Below are 23,034 nucleotides of genomic sequence, written 5' to 3'. Positions count from 1 at the left end.
AGAGAGATGTTCGCTCTCGTGTGCTTTTTATAAACGTTGGACCGAATGCTCTCGTAGTGAAGGCCACAGGTTTACGTACGCGGGTAGGATATCTCACTCCCATGTTTGATGGGTTTTTATCTTGAATCTTGACAATTCTCGTATAAATTGTATTACGTGGCATCATAGGATGTAATCCATGTAATTAGCCATTAGATCTCAATTTTTTTATTTGCTAATTTCCATCCGGCACAAGCAATTGGATTTAGATTCTTGATCGTAGAACACGTACAAGAAGCAATTCCGTGCTTTTGAATTTAAAAGCATGTTATCTTTTCAAGAAATGTTCGATAACAATATATTTCCTTTTTTAGAAACCATTTGAGAGAACTTTAAGCCTGATACCACGATAAAATCAACAAAAGGAGGCGTCATACCCAGCACACTTCACGCCCAATTTAAATCGTGTCACTCCATTATTTTTAAAACACATATAATCACGCATCATTAAATACCTAGTTATAGACTTGCAACCAATTGTGCATTGCATGCACATCTCATACACATGCCACGTAATTATCGTGTATACACGTAATTATAAGGATTTCAATGTTCATTGTTCTTTAATTTTGCTCCTAAGAACTTTTGAAAAGATTAGATTTCTTGTAAATTTCTCTTTCCATCAATGCTAATTTTAACACAAGTAAAATCTAAAATTAAAATGGAACACAACCATTTTAATATACATGAGACAGTCATGGGATAATTGTCCAAAAAATTATAATCCTATTATACAGCGGTATTTCAATCAAAAATCTTTTAATTGTGCAAATTTAATCGTAAACCTTTTGACGATCTTCTATTTTAGTCTTAAATCTTTTAATTGTGTAGATTTAGTCTTAAACTTTTGAAAATTGGCAAATTTAATCCTAAAACCTATTATTTGGATAATGGTTTGGAAGGACTATATTGGTAGATTGTCAAAAAATTTATGAGTAAAAAAAATTTAAAGGTTTATAACTAAATTGATAAATCGTTAAAAAGTTTATGACTAAATTGACAAATTGTCAAAAATTTTATGATTAAATTGACAAATCACTAAAAGATTTATGATTAAATTAGCATCATTAGTAGGTTTAGAACTGAATTTGATGTGGTACCAAAAATTTAAAATTTTTGGACAATTCTTTCGATGCCCACAATAAATAAAAATAAAACATGTGACACTCTTAATTACGATAAGAGCTTGGCTAACACCGTTACAAACGAATATTAATGATGCCAGCAGGTCCACAAATTCTCTTTTACATAGGTTGGGCAACTAGTGCATTAGTTTCAACTGTTGAGATACAACAGTAAATATAAAATGCTAGCCAATTCCTTTTAATTTTTCACACTAGTTACAAACTTGTTCAATTTAATATTTCATAAATTTTAGGTCAATACAGCAAAATAAATATTTAAATAGAGTAAAGGAATACTAATATTTGAAAAGTCATAAATGAGAAAAGTAAGTATTAGGCATGCGGAGGATATTAATTCTAGACTATCAATTCTTTTAACATTTTTGGATGTCATACCCAACTATTAAGTTCTTTTATCCACTTATTAAAAATCCAATTAGTCTCTCTTTGCAAAAAAAAAAAAAAAAAAAAAAATCACTAATCTCTTATTTTAGTTGTTACTTATCAATTTTTTTTTCTTGAAATGAACATTCTTAAATTCATAGATTTCATAATGTTTATACCAAAAACATTAAACTTGTGTAACAGGTAAAATAATGATGAAAAAATGATTCTTTAAAAATAAGGAAAAAACCGCCCAAAACACTAAATTATATCTACGATAACATAATTACACCACTTCTTTTGACACAAAAAAACCCCAAATTTGTCCTCATGTAAGATATTTACTTATTTGGAAAAAAAAAAACATTTTCATTCCAAACAGTATCCAAGTGACATATTTATATCAAACTTTTAAACTCTAAAATTACATCCATGCAACACATTTATCTCAAAATTTGGTGTAAATTGTGTCATAAAAACTAACTTGGCGTAAATGTGTCACATGGGTTTTTTGTATCATAAAATAAGTTTGGACTAGATGTATCATATGGGTATAACTTTTGGTTTTATTTTTTTGTGTCATAAAAGAGTTTGGGATAAATATGTCACGATATGTATAGTTTAGATTTTTTTTTTTTTTTTTTTTTTTGTGGCTTTGTCACTTTAAAAAAATGATAGAAGATTGACATAAACAAAACAAAAAGAAAAATCACTTTAGAATGTAATATAAGAATCTGATCAAACCTCACTAGTAATTTTAGGTTTCTTTTTCCCCTTTTTTTTTTTTTTTTTTTTTTCTTTTGGCTAAATTCTGTTATTTAAGAAGAAAATCACTTCAAAAGGGAAGGTGCAATCAACCACTTATTTTCTTTAAGGAAAATTCTAAATAAAAATCTAAAGTGACCTCATTTTTTCAAATAAGACGTGAAGCGGACCCTGTTCCAATAAGAGCCTAAAATGCTCACATTTTCTCAAATAAAGACTTGAAATTGATTTTATTTCAAATAATAATCTGAAGTGTTTATTTTAATTTCAGAAGAAGGTTTAATTTTTTAGCTGGTTAGAGCATTTCCATCGTTTACCTTTTTTGAGTATTTTTTTGTCCTTTTCTCCCTTTCTTCTTTTTTTTTTTTTTTTTTCTAGTTATCGCTTTTCCTCTTTGTCAACGGTTGACCCGAAGAGGGCTAGGTGATGGTCACTCTCAACCATGGGCATGGCAAAGAAAAAGAAAAGAGAAAAATAGAAATAATTTGCAACTAAAATTGTCATTTGACAAAAATGCTTTAGATCGATCAAAAAAATTCAGCCAACTCGCAACAAGATCATACCTTTATTTGAAATTATCATAACTACTTCAAAGTCTAAGTTGAGACTGATTTAACACAAAATCCACTTTAAACATTTATTTGAGAAAATAAGAGCATTTTAGACTTTTATTTGAAATTTTTTGTTTTCTAATAATAAATAGATCCAATATAAAAGTGAAAAAAAACTGAAAAAAGAATATAAATATGAAGCCATAACTTTAAATAGTAATTGAATGATCACGGTAGTTTTATATATTTCATGAAAATGGAGTGCATTTAGCTTATACAAGAAGTACAAAATAGATTTTCTATAATTTAATTTTCATGGAACTTCTGAAAAAGAAAATATTAAATACCGGCTTTTACAATGATAAATGTTTATTATACCCAGCTTCTGCAAAACTCCCATAAAAGCAGTTGCGCAACTAGGGTTTTAGCATCATCTCTCGTACTCTCCCTTTCCCACACTCTGTTCGGCCATGGAAGACGCCGTACCGCCGCCGTCGCCGCCGCCGGCAGCCCCGCCCCCGGCGGCCGCGCCGCTCCCCTGCTGGAGCAACGTAGTGAAGGCCCAGCCCCAGCCTCCGCCGAAGGCCGAGCCGCAGGACGGCGCGGCCGCGACGCAGAGGATCTTCGTGGGCAGCTGCGACTCCTCGAAGGGCGTGTCGGTGGCGGTCGTGGACGCCAACGCCATCATCGAGGGCGGCGAGAGGCTTCGGGGCCTCGCCGACAGGTTCGTCTCCGTGCCGGAGGTCATGAGCGAGGTCCGCGACCCCGTCTCGCGCCGCCGCCTCGAGCTCGTGCCGTTCGCCGTCGAGACCATGGAGCCAAGCCCCGAAGCACTCAATAAAGGTACTTTGGTGGAGGAATTCGAATTGCTGTCGCTCTGGTGTATAGACTGCTCAGGGGGAACTACTGGGCTCGTCGTGTTGATTGAGCTGAAATTTCGCTTGTCCTTTTTTTTTTCTTTTTTTCTTTTTAAATTATTATGGACGTAAAAGGTGATTATGAGAGCTTTTGGGGAAAAGATTTCGCTGGGATTGTCGTGGTAATTGAGCTGAATTGTCAAATTTTGGGGGGTTTTATGGTATAGAGGGTGATTTCGAGAGGTTCGAGGGGAAAGCTCTTGGTATTATGTTCTGTAAGAAGCTTTGGGAGATATATAACTTGCTCATGAAAATGATCCGCCTTGTCTAAATTTTCTCATTCAAACATAAGTGGAAATTCATAAGGAGTGATAGAAGTAGTTATGCCTGTTATAGGTAATCAGGGTACTAGAAATTGGAACTGCAGAACTAAATCAAATCAAATGGATCTAGAGAAGTTTTGTTGAGGCGCAGTTCCTATGTGCAAGTTTCCCGTGCTATCTGAGCATGGATGACAGAAACCAAGTTTTCACCAAGCCAAATTTTGTAAATTTGACATGGATATTCGTTGAATAAATAAATTCATAGGTGGAGACATACCTGCTGAGGGATACCGCAATATTTTCAAATGGCAACACATGGCCAATCAGCATGACCTTTTTTTGTTGTCATTGCTTGTTTTAGTCCATTTTGATTTTGTCATTTTGCTAAATCCATTTTGCTACTTTTGCCGCAAACATGATTATATATTTTTGAATTGGTTGTTAAATAGAATTGTCCTATCATTTCAATTCTCATGAATTAACTGTAAACTAAAGTGGAAATCAGATCTGACAAAAAAGTAAAAATATTAATTAAGGGAGCAGTAATAAAATCAAGTTCCCGGTTTCTGAAAATTAAAGCAGTGACCGTGTTTCCGTTTTGGTCTTAGCTTATTTATTTCTTGCTTGTCGTTCTTGTGTAGCTTCTAAGACTTTGGATGATTTTTCTTATATATTAATAAGCTATGCTTTGGACTTCATAGAAGAGTTTGAATGTCAATTGGCTTATATATATTTTGTCGCATTTGACAGTTATCAAATTTGCCCGAGCAACTGGTGACCTGCAAACTCTTTCCGATGTTGATCTGAAACTCATTGCCCTGACATACATGCTTGAGGCTCAAATTCATGGCACTAACCATCTGAGAGATTTTCCACCACCTGTACATACAGTTAATATTAAGAGGCTTCCTGAGAATGACATGCCTGGATGGGGAAAAAATGTTCCTAATCTGGAAGAGTGGGAAGCATTAGAACATGAAGCTGAGGAGAAAACAAATACATCATCGAGAATTTTACCACTGAAGGACTTAAACCTAAACATTATTCCAGAAGACAACCTTTCTAAAGATGATTCTGCTGGTGATAATCACTCTGTGGATCATGAGAATGTGGAAGGAAGTTCAACAAAACATAGAAGATTTCCCCCCAAGAAAAAAGAGATTGCAATTGAAGGCAAGAAAATGGTAGCGGATGGAGTTGACGCTTCTCAGGGACAAGTTGACGATAATGCTGGTGATTGGCTGCCTGCTGTCAGTAGAAGTACTCATAGAAGATTTCTTAGACGCAAAGCTAGACGTGAACATTTTGAGACGCTATCTGAGAAAGAGAGTCAAGAAGATGCCAAGAAGGATATTGATGACCACTCTATGGATGATATCAAAGGCTCGGGAGAGCAATTACATCAATGTCCTGAAGAAGTGCTACCTGCCAACGGAACTTCTGAGGAGAGTAAGATTGTCAGAGGGGTGGAGGGCAGTGAGGACCTTTCTTCTATCTTGAAACAAATGAGATTGGAGGAAGATTCAGCATCAGCTCTTCGAGAAGGGATAGAGCATGACCTTTCTTCTGTAGTAATGGAATCTGTTGATGCATCTGAAGCTGAAGCTGTTGACCGAGATGATGTTGATAATGCCAGTGAAGAAACAGATCAATTGGAGATCTCAAGCCAGGCTAATGAAAGCAATGATGCATCTTATTTAGATGATGAGAGTAGTGAACAGAGTTGGGTGCTGAGATCGTTATCGGAATCCAGTGTAGCTTGCGTTACTGGTGATTTTGCAATGCAAAATGTTATCCTTCAGATGGGGCTACGCCTGCTTGCTCCTGGGGGAATGCAAATACGCCAACTGCACAGGTTTGTATCTAAATATAATATATGTAATGACATGGTGATTTGTTTTCTGATTTTCTTTGACATCAGCCTGCAGTTCTTATAGAGAATGCCAACCTTTTGAATTTCTCATAGTTCATACTAAAGGTTTCAGCTGACTTCCCCTTACACTTAGTTTTTGTCCCCCCTTTTTTTTATCTGGTTAGTTCAAAGTTGAGTTCGGCAATAGGATATTTTAACTACTAATGGAAATTGAGCTTGTCTCATTCTCCAGATGGAATCAAATGTAGGAAGTGGTCAGAGGTTAGAGTTCACTTGGTGTAGAAGCTTTTTTTATTTTTGTCTCTTGCTGTTCCATCAGAAGGGACAAGAACTTGCGGAAGTAAGAGCCATTTTTTCTGGAAAAAATTTATGGCTAGGGGAGGAGAGAGGGAAGGAAAGGAGAAGGGGGAAACAGAGCAGGAACAGAGGTTTTTTTTTTTTTTTTTTTTGGGGGGGAGGGGGGACAATTGTTTTGTGGGAAACCATGGTGGTTCTTCAGCAGTTACGGCTGTTGAATCTTTGACTTTCAGGCATAATGTTTTAATGTTTTTGGAGGGCTATGCTCACTCCCTTTGACCTGGATGTCACTGGTTTGAATCACAGAAATAGCCTCCCTGCAAAAGCTGGTATGGCTATGTGACCTTACCCTCCTGTACCAGTGCACTGGGGAACTTGTTAGCTTCTATTGTTCTTTTTACTTATACAAAAAAAGTGCAACGATTTTTAATGAACTTCATTGTCAAATTACTCAAGTTTTGTTTCGTGTTCCCAGGTGGATACTGAAATGCCATGCTTGCTATACTGTGACTGCTGAAATTGGGAGAGTTTTCTGTCCAAAGTGTGGAAATGGTGGAACCTTGCGTAAAGTTGCTGTCACAGTCAATGAAAATGGAGTTGTGTTAGCAGCCCGTCGACCACGTATTACTTTACGTGGCACCAGAGTAAGTATATTTGGGTGCTGGAAGCTGCAAGTTTTATTCTTTAATTTTAATAGAAGGTGGATGTAGTCATCATTAATGTTATTGTTATGTTGAATATGTTTTTTGGTTTGTCTATGAGCATGTTGGCTCTTTTTGCTAATTTTAATTTTAATTGTTGCATTTGTTGCTATAATCTGTCCTTATTTTTTTTTCAAATTTTATTGTTCTTGGTAATCTCTACTTTTATAATGGGAACCGTTCCAACTTTTGCTTCATAACTATGATATTGTGAGGATTTTTCAGTTCTAAAAAGATGCAATTTCTTTGCGCAGTTTTCACTGCCATTACCCCAAGGCGGAAGAGATGCCATTTCGAAGAACCTCATTCTACGTGAAGATCAGTTGCCACAGAAGTACCTCTATCCTAAAACAAAGAAGAAGGCAAATAAGCAGGTGAATTATCTTCATTGTGTTGAATCTTTCTTGCCATAGCAATTCACTCAATTAAAACTTGGAAACGTTCAAGTTCCTTTCCTTTTGCTTGAACTAAGGCTGCATTAAATTCCGTTGCACAGGGAGATGACTTGTTCTCTTCAGATGACGTGTTCTCCCATCACAGCGATAAGACTAGTTCTTTTCAGCCTCCCGTAAGGAAGGCCTTGGCAGTTTTCAGCGGAAAGAGAAATCCGAATGACAACCATTATTCCCGCTCTAGACGTAGATAGATCTTTTGGCAATCTCTCTCTATCTCTCTCTCTCTCCTGCTCGCACGCCCAGGGTGAAGTGGTGGTGGGTGGAATTTTTGTTGCTTAAGTATCTAAGCGTGCGCCCCCAGGGTGAGGGGGAAGGGTGAAATTTTTGTTGCGCAAGTGTTTAACGTTTTGCTTCAATAGAGATGCAAATTTGCCTGTTTTTATTAATTGTGAGGTCCAAAATATTGACATTACGCAGATTGAGTATAATTATGTTTTGATATATGATGGCGATCTCACGATGTGGGGCTTCGGCATATGTTGTTCTTACTTCCTTCATCCGGGACGCAGAACTGAATGCACAAAAAGGAAAAAGGGCAATGTCACTTGCATCGTGGGTTGGGCATTCTGAAATAGGTACTTTAGTTTTGTGGATGGGGAAAGCAAATTGGAGACACAAGTGGAAGTTCCCTAAACATGGCCATTCAGTTATTTGGGTACAGACGAAAAGCTCTTACAAACTTGTATGAAGATGGTCTAGCCGCACGTGCCCATAGCCGTTATTTGCTAATGTACAAGCTTATTAACAGTTGGCCTCGCATCAAGACTCTTGATTGGCCAGAGCCAAATGCTTAGTTCTGTACGCTATATCATCGGTGTAGCTCACCGGTGATGCTACACCGGTGATGTTCAGCTGCCATTCTTGGCGTTCTTGAGGTTTCGAAGTGCCATCACCAGCTGTTGTCTCTCGCCCTCCACCTCAGCGAACTTGAGGCTTATCTGGGAGTATCTTTCTTGCAGATCCTTTAGCTCGAGCTCCATTGCCTCGTTCCTCTCCCTCAACAATGCCAATTCAGTTAGTAGCTGGTCGAAGTTGCCGAAGTTGCTGTCTCTGGCATTGGAACCGGAGATAAAAGCTTCATTGTCCAAAACAATGTCATAATGATCCCTGCAAGAAATAAAGAACCAAATTGTTACCACCCTACAAATACAAGAATAATTCATACAAAATGATCTTCAGCTGGCTAATTCAATTCGTCCTACCCATGGATCGCATTGCCATTTTCACCAGGCTTGTGTGACGCATTGCACGTATTTTCCGATAGAGTGTCCGATTCTTCAGGTGTCACACCTGTTGGCATGACTTCGTCAATATCTTCACATCTCTGCATTTAAGACGAAGCGTCATATATCACTGGAAGCATCTAAGAAGCAGTGAGACAAAACTCCGTGAACTCTCTGCATTTCAAGTCAACAACGAAGCAGTACATATTTAGTCCTTGACACCGAATTTCTCATCCTTCAATGAATGTGCCTAGTAGCTCGACTAATCTCCTGTTCATTCTGTAAATGTTTAGGCATGATCTTACCGATTGATCCCCTGCCTTAACATCTCAAGCTGCTTGTCTCGTGTAAATATCTAATTTGTACCAAGTATAAAGCAGCTCTATGCATCATAAGACAAACTAGGATTACCTTTTCTCGCAACCTGCTCTCTAACTCCTCAATTATGTTTTGCAGGTCACTTTCCCTAGCGAGGAATGAATCCTTCATGGAGTCAAATGCAGCTTGCTTCGATTGGATATGGTCCTGTCAGAAGCAGAAGTACAAGATTTAAACATGGCAGGGAGGCAATTTTGAACTAAAGTTGATCCTCCGTAAGGCAACAAGTTTGATTTGAACAGCATTCTTATTCTTATGTGGCAATAATAGAAACAATCACAAAAGCGAAGAGGTTCTCAATACCTCAAGCAATTTGATTTTCTCCTGTAGACTTGTCAGCTCTTTGTTGCTGCTAGAAACTTGAGCAAGCTTATTACTTCTCAGAGTACCATTTTTTCCTTCCGAAACTACTGCTCGCCTGTTCCTCTTTTTCTCAGTCACGGGGAAGGCGTCTTCCTGCTTCTTGAGATCACCCTTTGGCTTGATTGCTAGTTTTGTTAGTCGTTCTTTCCACGATTTTTCTTCAAATTTTGAGCTTTTCATGTCATCATGCTGAGCTTTAAGGTTTTCCAATTCCGACTTTAAGCTTTCAATAAAGATTTCCTTTTGATCTTTCATTTGCCTCAAGGTATTTAACTCCATCAGTGAATCTTCCATCTCTTTCTTCAGTGAAGCAAGGGCACTGACCAGCACATCTCTTTCTGCATTTCCTTTTTCCACCACAATCTCAGTTTCAGCAAGTGATTTTTTCATCTGTTCCAACTCTGCAGTTAGATTTTCCTCTTGATTAGAGAGGAAATTGTTGTCCGTGCTCAGCCTTGTTATCTCACTTTTCAACATTTCTATCTCCTGCGACAAACTTCTTTTACAGTCTTCAGTCTCAAGCTCCTTCTGATGTTCAAGCTGCCTAGACTTTTCATTGATTTCCAAAACCATCTGTTCAATCTGATCTGTTTTCACTTTTATTTCTCTGGAGAGCTCTTCCATTTTTGCATCGTAATTGCCTCGAACAGAAAGGAGCTCTTCATTAGCTTTCTGGAGTGTTTCCTCCAGTTGACTTTTCTGTGCACGCAGTTCTCGAGCTTCTGTCAATACTTTCGTAGTCACTGCCTCATTTGCCTCAAATGTTGACAACATTTGCATGGAAAGTCTCCTGAACTCCTCCTGTATCCTTTCAGCAACATTTGCATATTTCCGTCTTGTCTTCTCAGCTACATTTGCATATTTTTGTCTCACTTTTCTTAGAGCCTCCTCTACTCGGATGGCTCTTTGCTCTTGCTCTACTTTGGCATGCGTTATGTCTTCGAGAGCTGCTTCAAATTCTTTTGCCTGCTTCTCCAGTTCTTGTTCCAAGCCACTAATACACGTTTCAAGTTTGTTAATGTTTGCAAGAGCATCTGATAGAGATTCTGACTTGCTCTTGAGGTCATTTTCCAATATTTGAATGTAATTTTCCGGTTTACTTCCATCAGTCAAACAAGAAGTGCATTGATATTGAATATTCAGTTGTTCCTCAAGCTGGAATTGTTCCCATTTGGATGATATCTCGTGATTTTCCTGCCTCAATATTTCATAGTCTAGTGCAAGCTGCTCCATCTGCATCTCCAACTCATCCTTTTCCCTCTTGCAGTTAGCTATTTCATTACGAAGGTCATTGATATTTTGGTCGAGCTGGATTGGACCATTTGCATCTGTCTGGCCCTTTATGAGAGCTATCAATGCCTTCTGGTCCTCATCTTCAACTGCTTCAATTTTGAGTGTTTCTTGATCCTTCTGCTTCAACATGTCATCTAGTTCTTTGACGGCAAGAACCAATTCAGCATTTGAGTCCTGTGTCTTTTGAAGTTGCAACCTCAAATGAGCATTGACCTCCTTCTCATGACTCAGTTCTTTTCTTAATTCTACCAAGACTGCCTGCAGATCTCCGCCCTCAAAATCATTTTTGAAGGCCTTGAATTTCTCAGATACTTCCTTGAGTGAATCCCTCTCCTCCTTCAATCTAACATTTTCTTCTGAGAGCCTTTGAGCCCTTTTGGTCTCTTTCACGATTTGCTTGCGAAGAGTTTGCAATTCCAACTCTGAAACATCTGCTTGTCTAGCCGAAGCAAATAACTCAGCCTTAAGCCTTACAACCTCACTGTGAGAAGCCAGTTCTGGTTCTTCGCTCGTATGAACATTCTGAAATTTAATCTGGGAGTCATCTGTACTCAAGTTGCCATCAAGATTTAGCGACCACTCCCACTTTGACCTCTGATGTTCTTGGTGAGCTCTGGCTGATTCATCTGCTATCAGTTTCTGAGGCACTGAGGCATAACCAAGAGACGAGAGGAAGCTAGTCGGGCTGTGTTGGATGAAGTTTCTTGCTTTAATCTCTTGAGGTGAATTTAATCCGGAGCTGCTCTCAGAGCTAGATATTGTAAGATTTGATCCACTAGACATCCTAAATAGGCCGTGTAGATCGGCATTGTGATTGGTCGTACTTAACTGTCCTTCTGGAAGACTGTGAAGGAGAATCTCGTCATTTTCCATCGGCAACTAAAATAGGAAAACATACCAATAACATCAGAAAAACCTTGAAGAAAACCTTTTACCATGAAATTTCTGAAACTTCATCATATACAACTAAAAGACAAGATTGTTCCCGCCAAAGAAATGAATGTTTTAATTAAAAATGTTGCCTTAGTTCACTGAAAGCAATCGACTTATGGCGTACATCAAGAAAGCTAGTCTCAGTGGTTTCGTCTCTTTTACTTTCACTTGCTTGGGACCTGAAACTCTTGTCTTTCATTTCTATTTTTGAACCTTCATCTTTTTCCACCATTCTGCACATGTTCAGGCAAGGGAAAACCCCATTCAGACAACATAATCAGAACTATGAAAACATGAAAAACTGAAAAAAAGTTGATAAGTAAAGCTTGTGCCTCACCTATGATTAGAAATCTTCTTGGATTCTCTGGACACAAAACCTCTGTCGAAACAAAAGCAATTGAGATCTAATTCTTGTCGTCTGTACACATGTCAGAGATTGTGAATCCACCTAGTAAAATTGTCAATTGACCATTATAAGGGTACATCATCTGCATACTGTAATGGTACCAAAGTATCAGACAACTAGAGAGCAATTCATTCTGAACATTTCATACCGTTGACACGGGATGAAGGGGGAGATTCTGTGATCTTCCCAGGAAGAGTCTTGAATCTCCGGCGCAGTTTTCTATCTCAAAGTCAGTACTTTCGCATCACGAGGAAAACCAAAGACACATTCATCCATTTGACACCAAAACTGTACACCTGAATCAGTATCACACTTTCAACACACTGCTTCAATTCAATCACTCAATGACATAGACCTGCAGTTCTGTATATTTTTATTTATCCATTTTATAAATTAGACTGTCTGGGTTGCCCGCTTAGAACAAAAAATTAGACAGATTCGTAGAAGAAAAAAAAAATTGTACCTTTCAGTCAAATTTGGGTGCATTGGCTATGCAACAAACATCAAAATGCAGTCTACCAAGACAAAAAATAGATGCAAGACTTTTCCAGCTGTCACCTTGTTTTGCATTTTCTCACAAATTTTTACAAACCAGTGCTATTGCATATAGAGAGAGAGAGAGAGAGAGAAAGTTGAGTTACCTGGAGTTGCATGAAACTGCAATCTCAACAGACACTTCTCTCATCTTGTTCTTCTCGCTTCTCCACCATTCTCTGTGCCCCGAACACCCTCCCCCACCGCCGGAGCTCGTCGGCGGTATCTCCGGTCACCGGAAGCTCGAGCTCGCCGGAAAACCACCAATGCAGGTACGCATTGCGTCAACGCGGGCCAAGCAGGAGGACCCCAGATACGTATCGCAGCTCCCTGAAGACATGTAGTACGACTTAGCTGAGTTCACCATGAGAAGGAGCGAGCTTCACGACATGGGAACGCGGTCAGCGAATGAGCCAAAGAACACGGATCTAAGGAGCTCTCTCTTTATCTTTGTGCCTGTTCTGTATGTGCATTCGGTTCTAAGCGTTCTCTCTCTCTCCTCTATATGAACAGTCTTGTCTCAGTTTCACACCCACAGAGAGAGAGAGAGAGAGAGAGAAGAGTGCAGTTCCTTTTCTTTTTTATCAATTTGCTGCTTTGTTTATGGTATATTATAAGCTAAGAAAGATTCACTGGAGTCTGATTTTCTGGGGAAGGAAAGATCACGTTTGCTGAATCGGAGAAGCTTCCATATCATTATTAAATCAAAGGGTCATTGCTCAATTGCATTCTTTAAAATTAGGACATCAACATGTGGCTTCTTTTACTAGTGATTTCAAATCAACCCACATGTATATAGTTTTCATTAGGACTCCCTTACCATGTTGTTATTCGAATCGCAATACAATTAATTTTCGTTAGATTATTCTTTATTAATTGGCTATTATGCTTTTAAATTCAACTTTCTAACATGATATCAAAATCAGATTTTGTATGAGTTTATATAATCTACACGGGGCCTGGTATTATGAATGAAGAGCACGAGAGAAGCGAATTGTCCCTACCATCTTTTAGGTCCTCTCTAAATGGATCAAGTCATCATACCATCCGCACCATGTGTGTCCCATAGTCATGAGAATGGATTCTTTTGACTCTTTTAAATTGCATTTGCATTACATTCCTTTTTGCAATATGTGGGGTTTGCTTCGTCTTTATTTCGATGTACCCTTTTTGGCTGCAAGAACCTTCCCCGCCATTAGTTCTCGGTCTTTTCGTAAAATTTGTACCTTTCTCGTTTGGTGAAAGCAGGCTCTTCATGGACCATTAATATTAATGTCTCTCGACCAAAATATAGAACAAGGAACAATAATTACAAAATTTGGACCCTACCCCTTTAAATAAACATTACGAGCAACAAACACTTTCTGCTTCATAATACTACAGAAATATCCTGGCTTCACACGTGGCAACCGAAAAATGTTCTTGCGTAATTGATCAAAGCATCTATGGATTTTCAGCTTAGAAATTGAAGGTCGTTTATTTTGATCTTATTAATTATGTGCAAACTGCTTTTAGATTTAACCTTCTGCATGAAATCAGAGAATAGACTTGAGATGTTTCATAGAGATTATCAACTGTTCCATAGACCTCTAACACTCGAGTCTATGTGCTCATACTCTTGGATTATTATAATCAGTTCAATTCATCACCTTCAAAACGTTCCCTGCTTCTTCTTTTTTTTATTTCCTCACATAATTAACCATTTATTAGCTTGTGTTAATATTTTTGTCTAGGATTAAAAAATAGAGATACCAATGTGAAGTACTTATCACTTAATATTAATTGCCATGCACGATTAGTTACTCAATACTCCATTAATCAATGTCGCGTTACTACAGAAAAAGGAGCAAGATTCACTTAGTTTATCGCATGAGAGAGAGAGAGAGAGAGAGAGAGAAGGGAATGCTTCCACTGCAGGGTAAGAGACAAGGGTTGCTTTGAATTCCAACTTATAACTTGGCTTCAAAGTCGCAATTGCCAGCGATTTGGGCGTGAGATCAAGGTGAGATTCACTCTCGACCAGAAAAAGAGCGCAGACAAAGCCCATCGTGCTTGCCGGGTCAAAGCCTGCGTGCGTGTGCAGACACCCGACTCCCCACCCGTTTCCACGCTGTCTTGGTTCAGCCGCTTGACCATCCATGCTCACCAACCTCAAGGTGCAAACGAATTGGTTTTCTTCGTCCCGTGATGACCCATTCCCATAAGGGCGGGGAGTGATTGTTAGGCAGAAGATCTAAATAAGGAATGGCTCCTAACAAGTTTCTAAGATGGCAAATGAAGCAAGAATGATCAAGAACTTGCATCGCGCGGGAGGAGAACAATTCAGAAATATATATTTAAAAACTGGAACTAATTTAAGGAAGTGCATTTTGTTGTCTTGGCAAGTTTTGCTTTAGAACTCTGAAATTAAGTGTGCTCAAATTAGAAAACTACTAGGATAAGTAACCTCTTGGAAAAGTACCAATTCGTACGCCAAATGACAATTGTGAAGCTTAGTATGCAATCAGCCAAAGCGAACAACAACTCGAGATAGTTAAATCCAAGGTGTCACAATCCCGATATGTAGCTAGGTACATGCAAATGGATCGGTCCAGGACAAGTAATTTTGTCGTCTCGGACCGATTTGTTCTGGAACGATCCAGGCACAGCCCCTCTTCCGAATTAATGCATTCTTGCTAGAGAGGAAAGTTTCTCTGTTCATTTTGAAAGTGCTTGAATCGTAACTTATACTTTCAATGTTGGGTGTTTGGTGGCCAGTCATGCCATAGTCTCATGCGAAACCATAAGAAAACATGTCTAATTTCCAGCCAAAAAATTTAAAAAGAAGACGTTCTGTTAAATTAAGCAAAGCGGACATGATTAATTACGTTATACGGTTGCTAATTCACTAGAGAATGAGAAGTCTAACGCTAATTTCCGGACTTCAGGACAGATGATCAAGAGGGTCATGATCACTATATGGTCCAGTTAAGCTGTGTCCAGCTAATGGTGATGGATGAGAAGGACTCTTAAACTACCTCTTAATCAATGGCCGTTCTGATTTTCCATTAAAGGTTGGCCGGTAATCAAAATAGAGCCATCATCATCTTGCCTGATGGCTACGTTTGTCATGAAAGTCGCCAAAAGATTAGACATTCCAGCAGAGATTAAATTAAAGCCACGTGACATTACATTAATTCCCAGATCTAGGGTTTTACTGAAAGGAAAGAGCCGTCCCTGATGTCCAAGGGTTTTCAATTGATTCCCAGCCGAAAGGGCCGAACCAGTTGGGCTCATTGCCTGGCAAGAACTGCGTATTGTCACAAAACAGAGATTGAAAAGAAAACAAAATCAAGAATAAAAATAAAAATTCGAGATCTTTTTTTCGCTTAAATGAAAGCTTTTAAATATATATATATATATATATATATATATATATATTTTAATATATATATATATATTTCAGCAAGTTGCCTTTTGCTTCTTATGATGCCAAAACATTAAGTCCACTTTGATCCTGTTTGGGCCCGGCTAAACGTCGTCAGCATACTAATTAGCTTAACACGCACCAATAGAGTTCCATTTCATGTGACATGCTATATCTAAAGTATCAACTGGTTTCTGAATGATTTAAATTTTTGGGGAAAATGATAAGCTAGGGGTCTTAATCTTGGTATTTCATCTCAAATTATGGGTTTCCAAACCTAGCTCAGATACAATAAAACTAATGGGAGTGCATGGCCCAATACCTTCTTTCAAGGAGATCGCTGAGTTCGTCAATATATCAAGTTGGACTCACATTCACTAAAAAATGTAAGCCAATGAATTATGAGCCAACTAGGATATATTAACTACTCCACACTATATCAATTCTCCGATTTGAGATTTCTCTAACATAACTCACTCACACGTGCATCCTAACAAAACTCATGCCCGTTATCACATAAAGTTGAATCTTGCGCATATAAATGAATGGCTTACATTCAATATATAAGTTTTCGGCTCAGTTCCAGCAAGGTCTGGAGCCGATTCTGAAGCAATCATAGGATCCAAGATCGGGCCTAACGTAGCCTATCAGAAGAGTCGCGCAAGAGAAGAAAATTAAAGCTCAGTCTGAGCGTGACACTACTGGCCATGAATCGTGTTTGCTTGATAAGCATGATCATCTAAACTTTTGACTGCGGACTCAACTGATCTCCAGTCCATCTGCATCAGATTACACTCCGATCCATAGGGTGATCAACTCGGCTTTCTACGTTACTCCGAGCGAGAGAGAAGCTGTAGTTCCACCATGAATTTCACCGCCTCCAGATCAGATGACCGTTCAGTCGATACCTTTTCACAATACTCTAGGCACAATATAAATAAGAAGCGGAACCTAACCGGCGAGATGAAGCTCGTACAAACATGAAACTCGGCAGTCGTTTGAATTGAATGTATGCGTGAAAATGAGCTCTTTACTCTCATCTTATATCATTAACCTAATAATAAAAATGTACGGACATGATCTTAATTTGGCCGGCCTAATTAAAGAGATGTCTAGGCCGGCCATGACGCTCTTCATTTGCTCATCACCCAAGTCATCCTCCACAAATTTTCTCCTGTATTATGGACTCCAACTATTTATTCTCTCACTCCATATTTTTGATGATCGCAACGAAAGTAGTATCAAGCCAAGGCAAACTCTAAAGACCAAACACGACGAGGAACCAAATATACAGGTACATAAGTAATGAGGCAAGCTGGAATATATTCAAGAATATCATCATCATCATCCAGCGGCAGGAGAGGGAGTCAGCAGCACTCGTTGCCATTGGCCCGGATCAAGAAGATCATGAAGAAATCTGACGATGGCGTGGAGATGATCTCGGGCGAGGCACCGATCGTGTTCTCGAGGGCTATCGAGCTGTTCGTCGAGGAGTTGACCAGGAAGTCGTGGATGCTGGCCGCGGAAGATAAGAGGAGGACGCTCCAGAGGGACGACGTCGTGTCTGCGATCCACGGGACCGATGTGTTCGATTTTCTGGTGGACTTGGTCTGTGTTCCTGATCAACAGAACGAACGAAAAGAGAGTCCAGTTGGATCTGAGACCGAGACGGTGGGATCAAAGAGGACCAAAGTGGGACCTTGATTCAAGTCAGCTGTACATAGCAATGGACAGCTTTCACTAGTTAAAACATTTCTCTTTGTATGCTTGTTGGAATTTATATCAATGCAGGCATCTTGTATATATTATGTGACTTCCTAAATTTGAAGAACTATTTACTTGCTTTTCTCAAATTAGAAAGAAATCAATAAAGTCCTCATGCATCGGTTAATCACTGAACTTTAAGAAATCGAAGGAAAATTGGTAGGATAATGCCATATATAGTTAGAAAAGTATCTTATGAATTTAGTGTATATGTACGAAACTCAATCCGAATCATCGGATTTGATGGGAGTTGTCATATTTAACGGTTCGAGTTTGATTTCATATATGTAAACTGCACCCACATAATAATTTCTCGATACAAAGACAAGACTACAAATAGCGTAAACCATGGATTTCGATTCCTTTTTTCCGTGGTCATCTTAGACTTGTCCGTGATTTTGGATACTGGACAAAAGCTACAGAGCCTAGAAGCCATTGGAAGAGTCTCTCGTTGACTGCGACATGAGATCATGCGTTTGGCTCGAGCTAATGTAGAGTGGCTAGATCTAGTTCGTTTAGTTTCGTGCGGTGTTTGATCGAATTATTCTTGACAAAATAGTCTATAGATAGCATACGCAATAGATGAGATCTAGGGTTGTTGGAAGGCCTTCATACAAAGTTGCAGGCTACTTAACTTTACTCCTTTGCTATATCAAATCAATAGCTTTCCCAAAAATTCATCCTAGACAATTGTACAATGGTTCCTAGGAAATAAAATTTGTACACATGGAAGCATTAAGAATGATCTTTTTTTTTCCTTTTTCTAAGAGATTGGCTTAACTTGCAATGTCGTCAGTTATCATAAACTTCGCCATCCAAGTGGTTTGATAATCGGCAAAGTCTTAGTTGCAATATATATGACTAAGCTGTAAAAAGACGTGTACCAAATGAAAACTCCTATATCTCCTTGATCATAATCATAAAGTTACTTTAACACTCAACCAAAAAGTTTAAAGTGATAGGGATAACATATAGAACAAATAGATAAGCAATATGAGATACTTTAACACCCTTTTCACGTGCAAATCAAATTAAGATTGACATATGAAATTTGACAATTGAAGATTGCACATGTGAAATAATTGGGGGCAAGACTTAACTCTAATATCATATTAGAATGTCCAACCTAAAAATTTGAGTTAATAAGCACAAGGAGAGCCATATGTTATAACAAGTATATGAATCTCGCAAACAAGCGACATATGATAATTTCACGAATCAAAAGCAACTTTAGCGTAAACTCAAAAATATCACCCTAACCCGAACATCCCAATTATACATCGATGATTAGACCCACGACACTATAGTAACATTGACAAAGAAAAAATGGAAATAATACGCGATAATTTTTCATAAGGTACCCTTCGATAATGCTCAGTCTCTAGGCATATGTCCAAACATGTAGAACCTTATGCTTGGGCAGTCTGCTCTCAAAACAAGAGATAGGGCCGTCCTCAATGCTGGGCCTGATGACCTATTTTCCCTAGCCTGACAAGCGTCATTATCTTGTCAAACTCCCTTCCACATTATCGATGCTAAGTGTCCAACCCCACCTATTTTGTCCTCTTTTTTTTATTATTAATTAAATTGACGTTCCTTGTTGGAAGAGCTTTACTACAAGATCGTCACTAATTAATTATATTATCTTTGATCAGTGACTACCGTTGCTTAAGGTTGTATAAACACATGCTTTACGAGGATTTTTACGGATGCTGAAAGCAATATATCAAGTAAGGATGGCGTTCAAGCAAATTTCTATTTTTCCTCCTGACTTGCAGGGTAAATGTACGTTGAGTTCTACCTTAAGGAGACGAAATGAGATTTTTTTTAAGTGAAATCGAAATGAGTAAGTTGATTCTCTTTTATTGGAAAGCTGGAAATAAAGAGTTAGCATTTCTGGCATTCATCACCATATCCATCTTTTATCGGCAAGAGATCGATGATTGAATATGTTTAACAAAGGAAAAAAAAAAAATCTTAGCACCCTACAGGCATATACCATATCATTCACCAATTCACCCCATTTACGACTCCTTTCCAAGGTTGCACCATTGTCAAAGGACAAGTGGCACATGCTGGGGGATAATACATCTTTTTTGATAAAGTCCCAAGTATTAAAAAAATAAGGAAAATACTAATAGAAAAAAGACCAATAATTCTTTTTCTTGTGACGTTCATACCAAGGGAGTAAGAGTGAGTAATCAACTATATAACGCTCGGTCTTTTGTCCTCTTTTTACCAAACTTACAACTACCCAGCAGTTTCCAGCACTGTCAAGAACAGCTTCTTTCCTTTTCCCTTCTCTTGACTCTGATCTCTGGGTTCAGTGCTTCATTGCTGAGTCTGAAACTTTTTCGTCCACTCCTTTTCCCTTCTTTCGACAAGTTTTGGGGGCTAAATTGAAGGAGTAACTGATGGCAGAGGAAGACCAGAGAGCTGCATATAAGGCACCGGCACCATTTCCACGACCAACACGACCACCACCACCACCACCACTGCCAGCAGCTCCTGAAGAAAGAACTTCCCGTGCTAAGACAGAAGAAAAAGAAGCTCCGGAGAATAATGTTTCACCAGCTATTGCTGAGAAGAATTCACCTGCAGTCCCTCAAAGTAAGTAAAATCTCTCTCTCTCTCTCTCTCTCTCTCTCTCTCTTTCTCAGAGTAATCCACATGAGGATGTCATGCAAACTTTGAAGAAATGATTACTGTCTTGTTTAGTTTTCCAAAAGATTGTGGGTCTGAATGAACTCGTGCCAATTTGGTTCATTATGGGAAGCCTTACGATCAGTAGTCCCAGTTTTGTTGATTGTTTTCAATGTTCAGGTGATATCAAGAAAAACATATTACTGTTTGAATGGATGAGCTGATGCTGGAAAGTATCTCTCATACTAGGTTAGAAACTAGTAGGTAGATTTTGATTAAGTTTGGACTGATTGACCTATAATAACGGTACACATCATGAGATACAGCATTTGAAAAAGAAAGAGACAAGGAAATTGTCTAGAGGTAGACATCCACTCAAACCCAAATTTATCTATTGCAAAAAAATCTAGTCTTTAGTTGAGAATTTTGTTGTTTGCAGAGGTAGCAGATCCTGTGGAGAAATATTCAGGGGGATCAATTGACAGAGGTATATTTCAAGAAAATTTATTTTACCTGAATTTAACATTTTTTTCCTTGCAATGGCCTAAATTTCACTTTGATGAGTCATGTAATCTTTGCTTATACTGTCTGTTTTCTCAGATGCTGTTCTTGCAAGAGTTGAAACGGAGAAAAGACTGGCCTTGATCAAAGCTTGGGAGGAGAGTGAGAAAACCAAAGTAGACAACAAGTGAGAGCCTCAATTCCTCACTAGATATGAAGTATTTATGACATTAGAATCAGAGTTGTGAACTGCCTGTTCTGTGCTCAGTGTCTCAAATTATACTCGGATTGAATTTTGAAACAGGACATATAAGAAGTTCTCAGGCATTGGAGCATGGGAAAACACTAAAAGAGCAGCCATAGAGGCAGAACTAAAGAAAATCGAGGTAATTACGTCTTCTGTATTGCCTTAATAAAACACTAAAGCGAAGCTTATGAAACACTGAAACAGGATGACTGAAGAATCGTCTGAATACAAAGCCTCTTAAATTGGTTTTTTTGCTGACATTCTCGCACGACGACCTGCAGGAGAAACTGGAGAAGAAGAAGGCCGAGTATGCAGAGATGATGAAGAACAAAATAGTCGAGATTCACAAGGCAGCGGAAGAGAAGAGGGCGCTGGTTGAAGCCAAGAAAGGCGAGAGTTTCCTCAAGATCGAAGAAACTGCGGCGAAGTTCCGGGCCACTGGCTATACTCCTAGAAAGCTTCTGGGTTGCTGCACCCGCTAAAAGTTCCCATGGACATAAAAAAATTCTTAGCTTAAGTTATAAAAAGAATCATCAAAATAAACGGCTTGTTCCAGTGATTCTGCATTCTGCTTTTGTTCTTTGCTGTGTTCATGATATTTCTTGTGTACAGGCACTGTAATTTCAGTTCGTGTGGCTTTAATATGACAAAATGGATTTATAAGGTGATCTTGTCTGTATTTATAGCGCAGGCGGCTCTCCTTCCATGACCAAGAAGGGAGGGAAGCAAGGTCTAATGGGTTTTAAATTCTACATGGTGAGGGAGGCGAAATAGCTCTGTATATCCCAAATAAATCATGCACATAAATGGCGAATTCTGCTTTATGAAAAAGGAAGGTTGAGAATTTTTCTTTTCCTCTTTACCGAAAGGGTCTCATAGACGAGTGTTCTTGAAACACGAACTCAACCCATTTAAACTTTTAAAAAAAAAAAAAAAAAAAAAAAAAAAAACAACAACAACAACAAAAAAACAAAAAAATCAACTTTCAATATAGTGATTATGTATGACATGAGAAGAAAAGATATTCATTGAAGTATATGATTTTTTTTTTAAGTTCACATTATTTTCAACTATTTATTAGCTCTCAACATCCCCATTCACGTTGAATTAATTATATTATCCTTTATAAGTCCCACTCTTGTATTCCTTGTCTCTTTTTTTTTTCCTTTGTTTTAATTTTTTTAGAGACGAAACTATCCTAACTCCTCTCAAAAAACATTTATTAAGGTTTATTCTTGATTTACGATTATTGTTTGCTTTCTTTTTTTTTTTTTTGTTTTCTTTTTCTTGTTCTTTCTCCATTTGAAGCAAAATTTATGAACCTCTTTTCGAAAAAAAAAAAAATTATTTGGTAGATAGCTAACTAGTTATGTGAAAAAAAAAAAAAAAAATAATGATTTGATTATATTTCTATATTTTTTTTAACTAGGATTTAGTATTCATTTCGTTTGATTATAATTTTAATATGTGTCATTATGTTGCAATCCATATATTTTAACTACTCAACTTTCATTTTTTTTAATAGTGAATCTAATAGTCAAATATTTAATTATTTATTGTGTGACGCATTTAATATTTTGAGTGACCTTGATTTGTTCTTCTATTTATAGCAACATGCTTCAAAATGACAGTTAATCAAATGAGACTCAATTTTTCTTCTCTGACGTGCAACTAAAATATTATATTGTTCGCGATAATTACCTTCCCCATTGTAACCAAGAAGATATATTTGTCTCTCTTTAACTTTTTTATAAATACAAGTAAACTTGAACAAAAATTTGCGTTCACACACTACTCAAAAGATCCTCTTGCATTAGAAAATTTACTCGGTAAAGTTTTAAATGAGTTTGTTGACATGATTAATTGCAGTTCTCTGTTCACAATTTCATCATTCAACAAATATATTTAATCAAGACATAATATCGTCTTCTATAGTGACTGCACTACAGAAAATAATATAATGATAAATGAAAT

At 37.9% G+C, this 23,034-nt stretch overlaps 4 protein-coding genes across 7 annotated transcripts; 3 read left to right on the top strand and 1 right to left on the bottom strand.

The window, feature by feature from the left end:
• Positions 1-3,268: 3,268 nt before the first annotated feature.
• LOC104443793 (RNA-binding protein NOB1) lies at positions 3,269-7,815 on the top strand. Its single transcript, XM_010057317.3, has 5 exons — positions 3,269-3,706; positions 4,794-5,898; positions 6,689-6,857; positions 7,169-7,288; positions 7,411-7,815. Exons 1-5 carry the CDS (start codon positions 3,334-3,336, stop codon positions 7,558-7,560), a joined length of 1,917 nt encoding a protein of 638 aa, XP_010055619.2. The 5' UTR covers positions 3,269-3,333; the 3' UTR covers positions 7,561-7,815.
• Positions 7,816-7,908: 93 nt separating this feature from the next.
• On the bottom strand, positions 7,909-13,146 carry LOC104443792 (thyroid receptor-interacting protein 11). 4 transcript variants are annotated; one of them, XM_018874331.2, is made up of 8 exons: positions 12,607-13,146; positions 12,114-12,261; positions 11,897-12,007; positions 11,684-11,792; positions 9,274-11,505; positions 9,004-9,117; positions 8,572-8,693; positions 7,909-8,476 (listed from the first exon to the last, which is right to left on the bottom strand). In XM_018874331.2, the coding sequence occupies exons 4-8, from the start codon at positions 11,789-11,791 to the stop codon at positions 8,218-8,220; spliced, it is 2,835 nt and encodes a 944-aa protein (XP_018729876.2). In that variant the 5' UTR covers position 11,792; positions 11,897-12,007; positions 12,114-12,261; positions 12,607-13,146; the 3' UTR covers positions 7,909-8,217. The 4 variants fall into 4 exon arrangements, with proteins under 4 accessions (XP_018729876.2, XP_039168130.1, XP_039168131.1 ...); XM_039312196.1 differs by lacking the exon at positions 12,114-12,261; XM_039312197.1 differs by lacking the exons at positions 12,114-12,261; positions 12,607-13,146 and having other exon boundaries at positions 11,897-12,026.
• Positions 13,147-17,210: 4,064 nt separating this feature from the next.
• Positions 17,211-17,624, top strand: LOC104443791 (nuclear transcription factor Y subunit C-2). The gene has a single exon (XM_010057315.3). The coding sequence runs from the start codon at positions 17,211-17,213 to the stop codon at positions 17,607-17,609; it is 399 nt and encodes a 132-aa protein (XP_010055617.2). The 3' UTR covers positions 17,610-17,624.
• Positions 17,625-19,894: 2,270 nt separating this feature from the next.
• Positions 19,895-21,728, top strand: LOC104443789 (remorin). Its single transcript, XM_010057314.2, has 5 exons — positions 19,895-20,279; positions 20,752-20,799; positions 20,913-21,000; positions 21,118-21,199; positions 21,342-21,728. The coding sequence occupies exons 1-5, from the start codon at positions 20,084-20,086 to the stop codon at positions 21,540-21,542; spliced, it is 615 nt and encodes a 204-aa protein (XP_010055616.1). The 5' UTR covers positions 19,895-20,083; the 3' UTR covers positions 21,543-21,728.
• Positions 21,729-23,034: the final 1,306 nt, after the last annotated feature.

Source organism: Eucalyptus grandis, chromosome 5 (genome assembly GCF_016545825.1).
Source record: "Eucalyptus grandis isolate ANBG69807.140 chromosome 5, ASM1654582v1, whole genome shotgun sequence".
NCBI lineage: Eukaryota > Viridiplantae > Streptophyta > Magnoliopsida > Myrtales > Myrtaceae > Eucalyptus > Eucalyptus grandis.
Note: the sequence above shows the minus strand (reverse complement) of the source record. Positions and strands in the feature narration are given on the sequence as shown.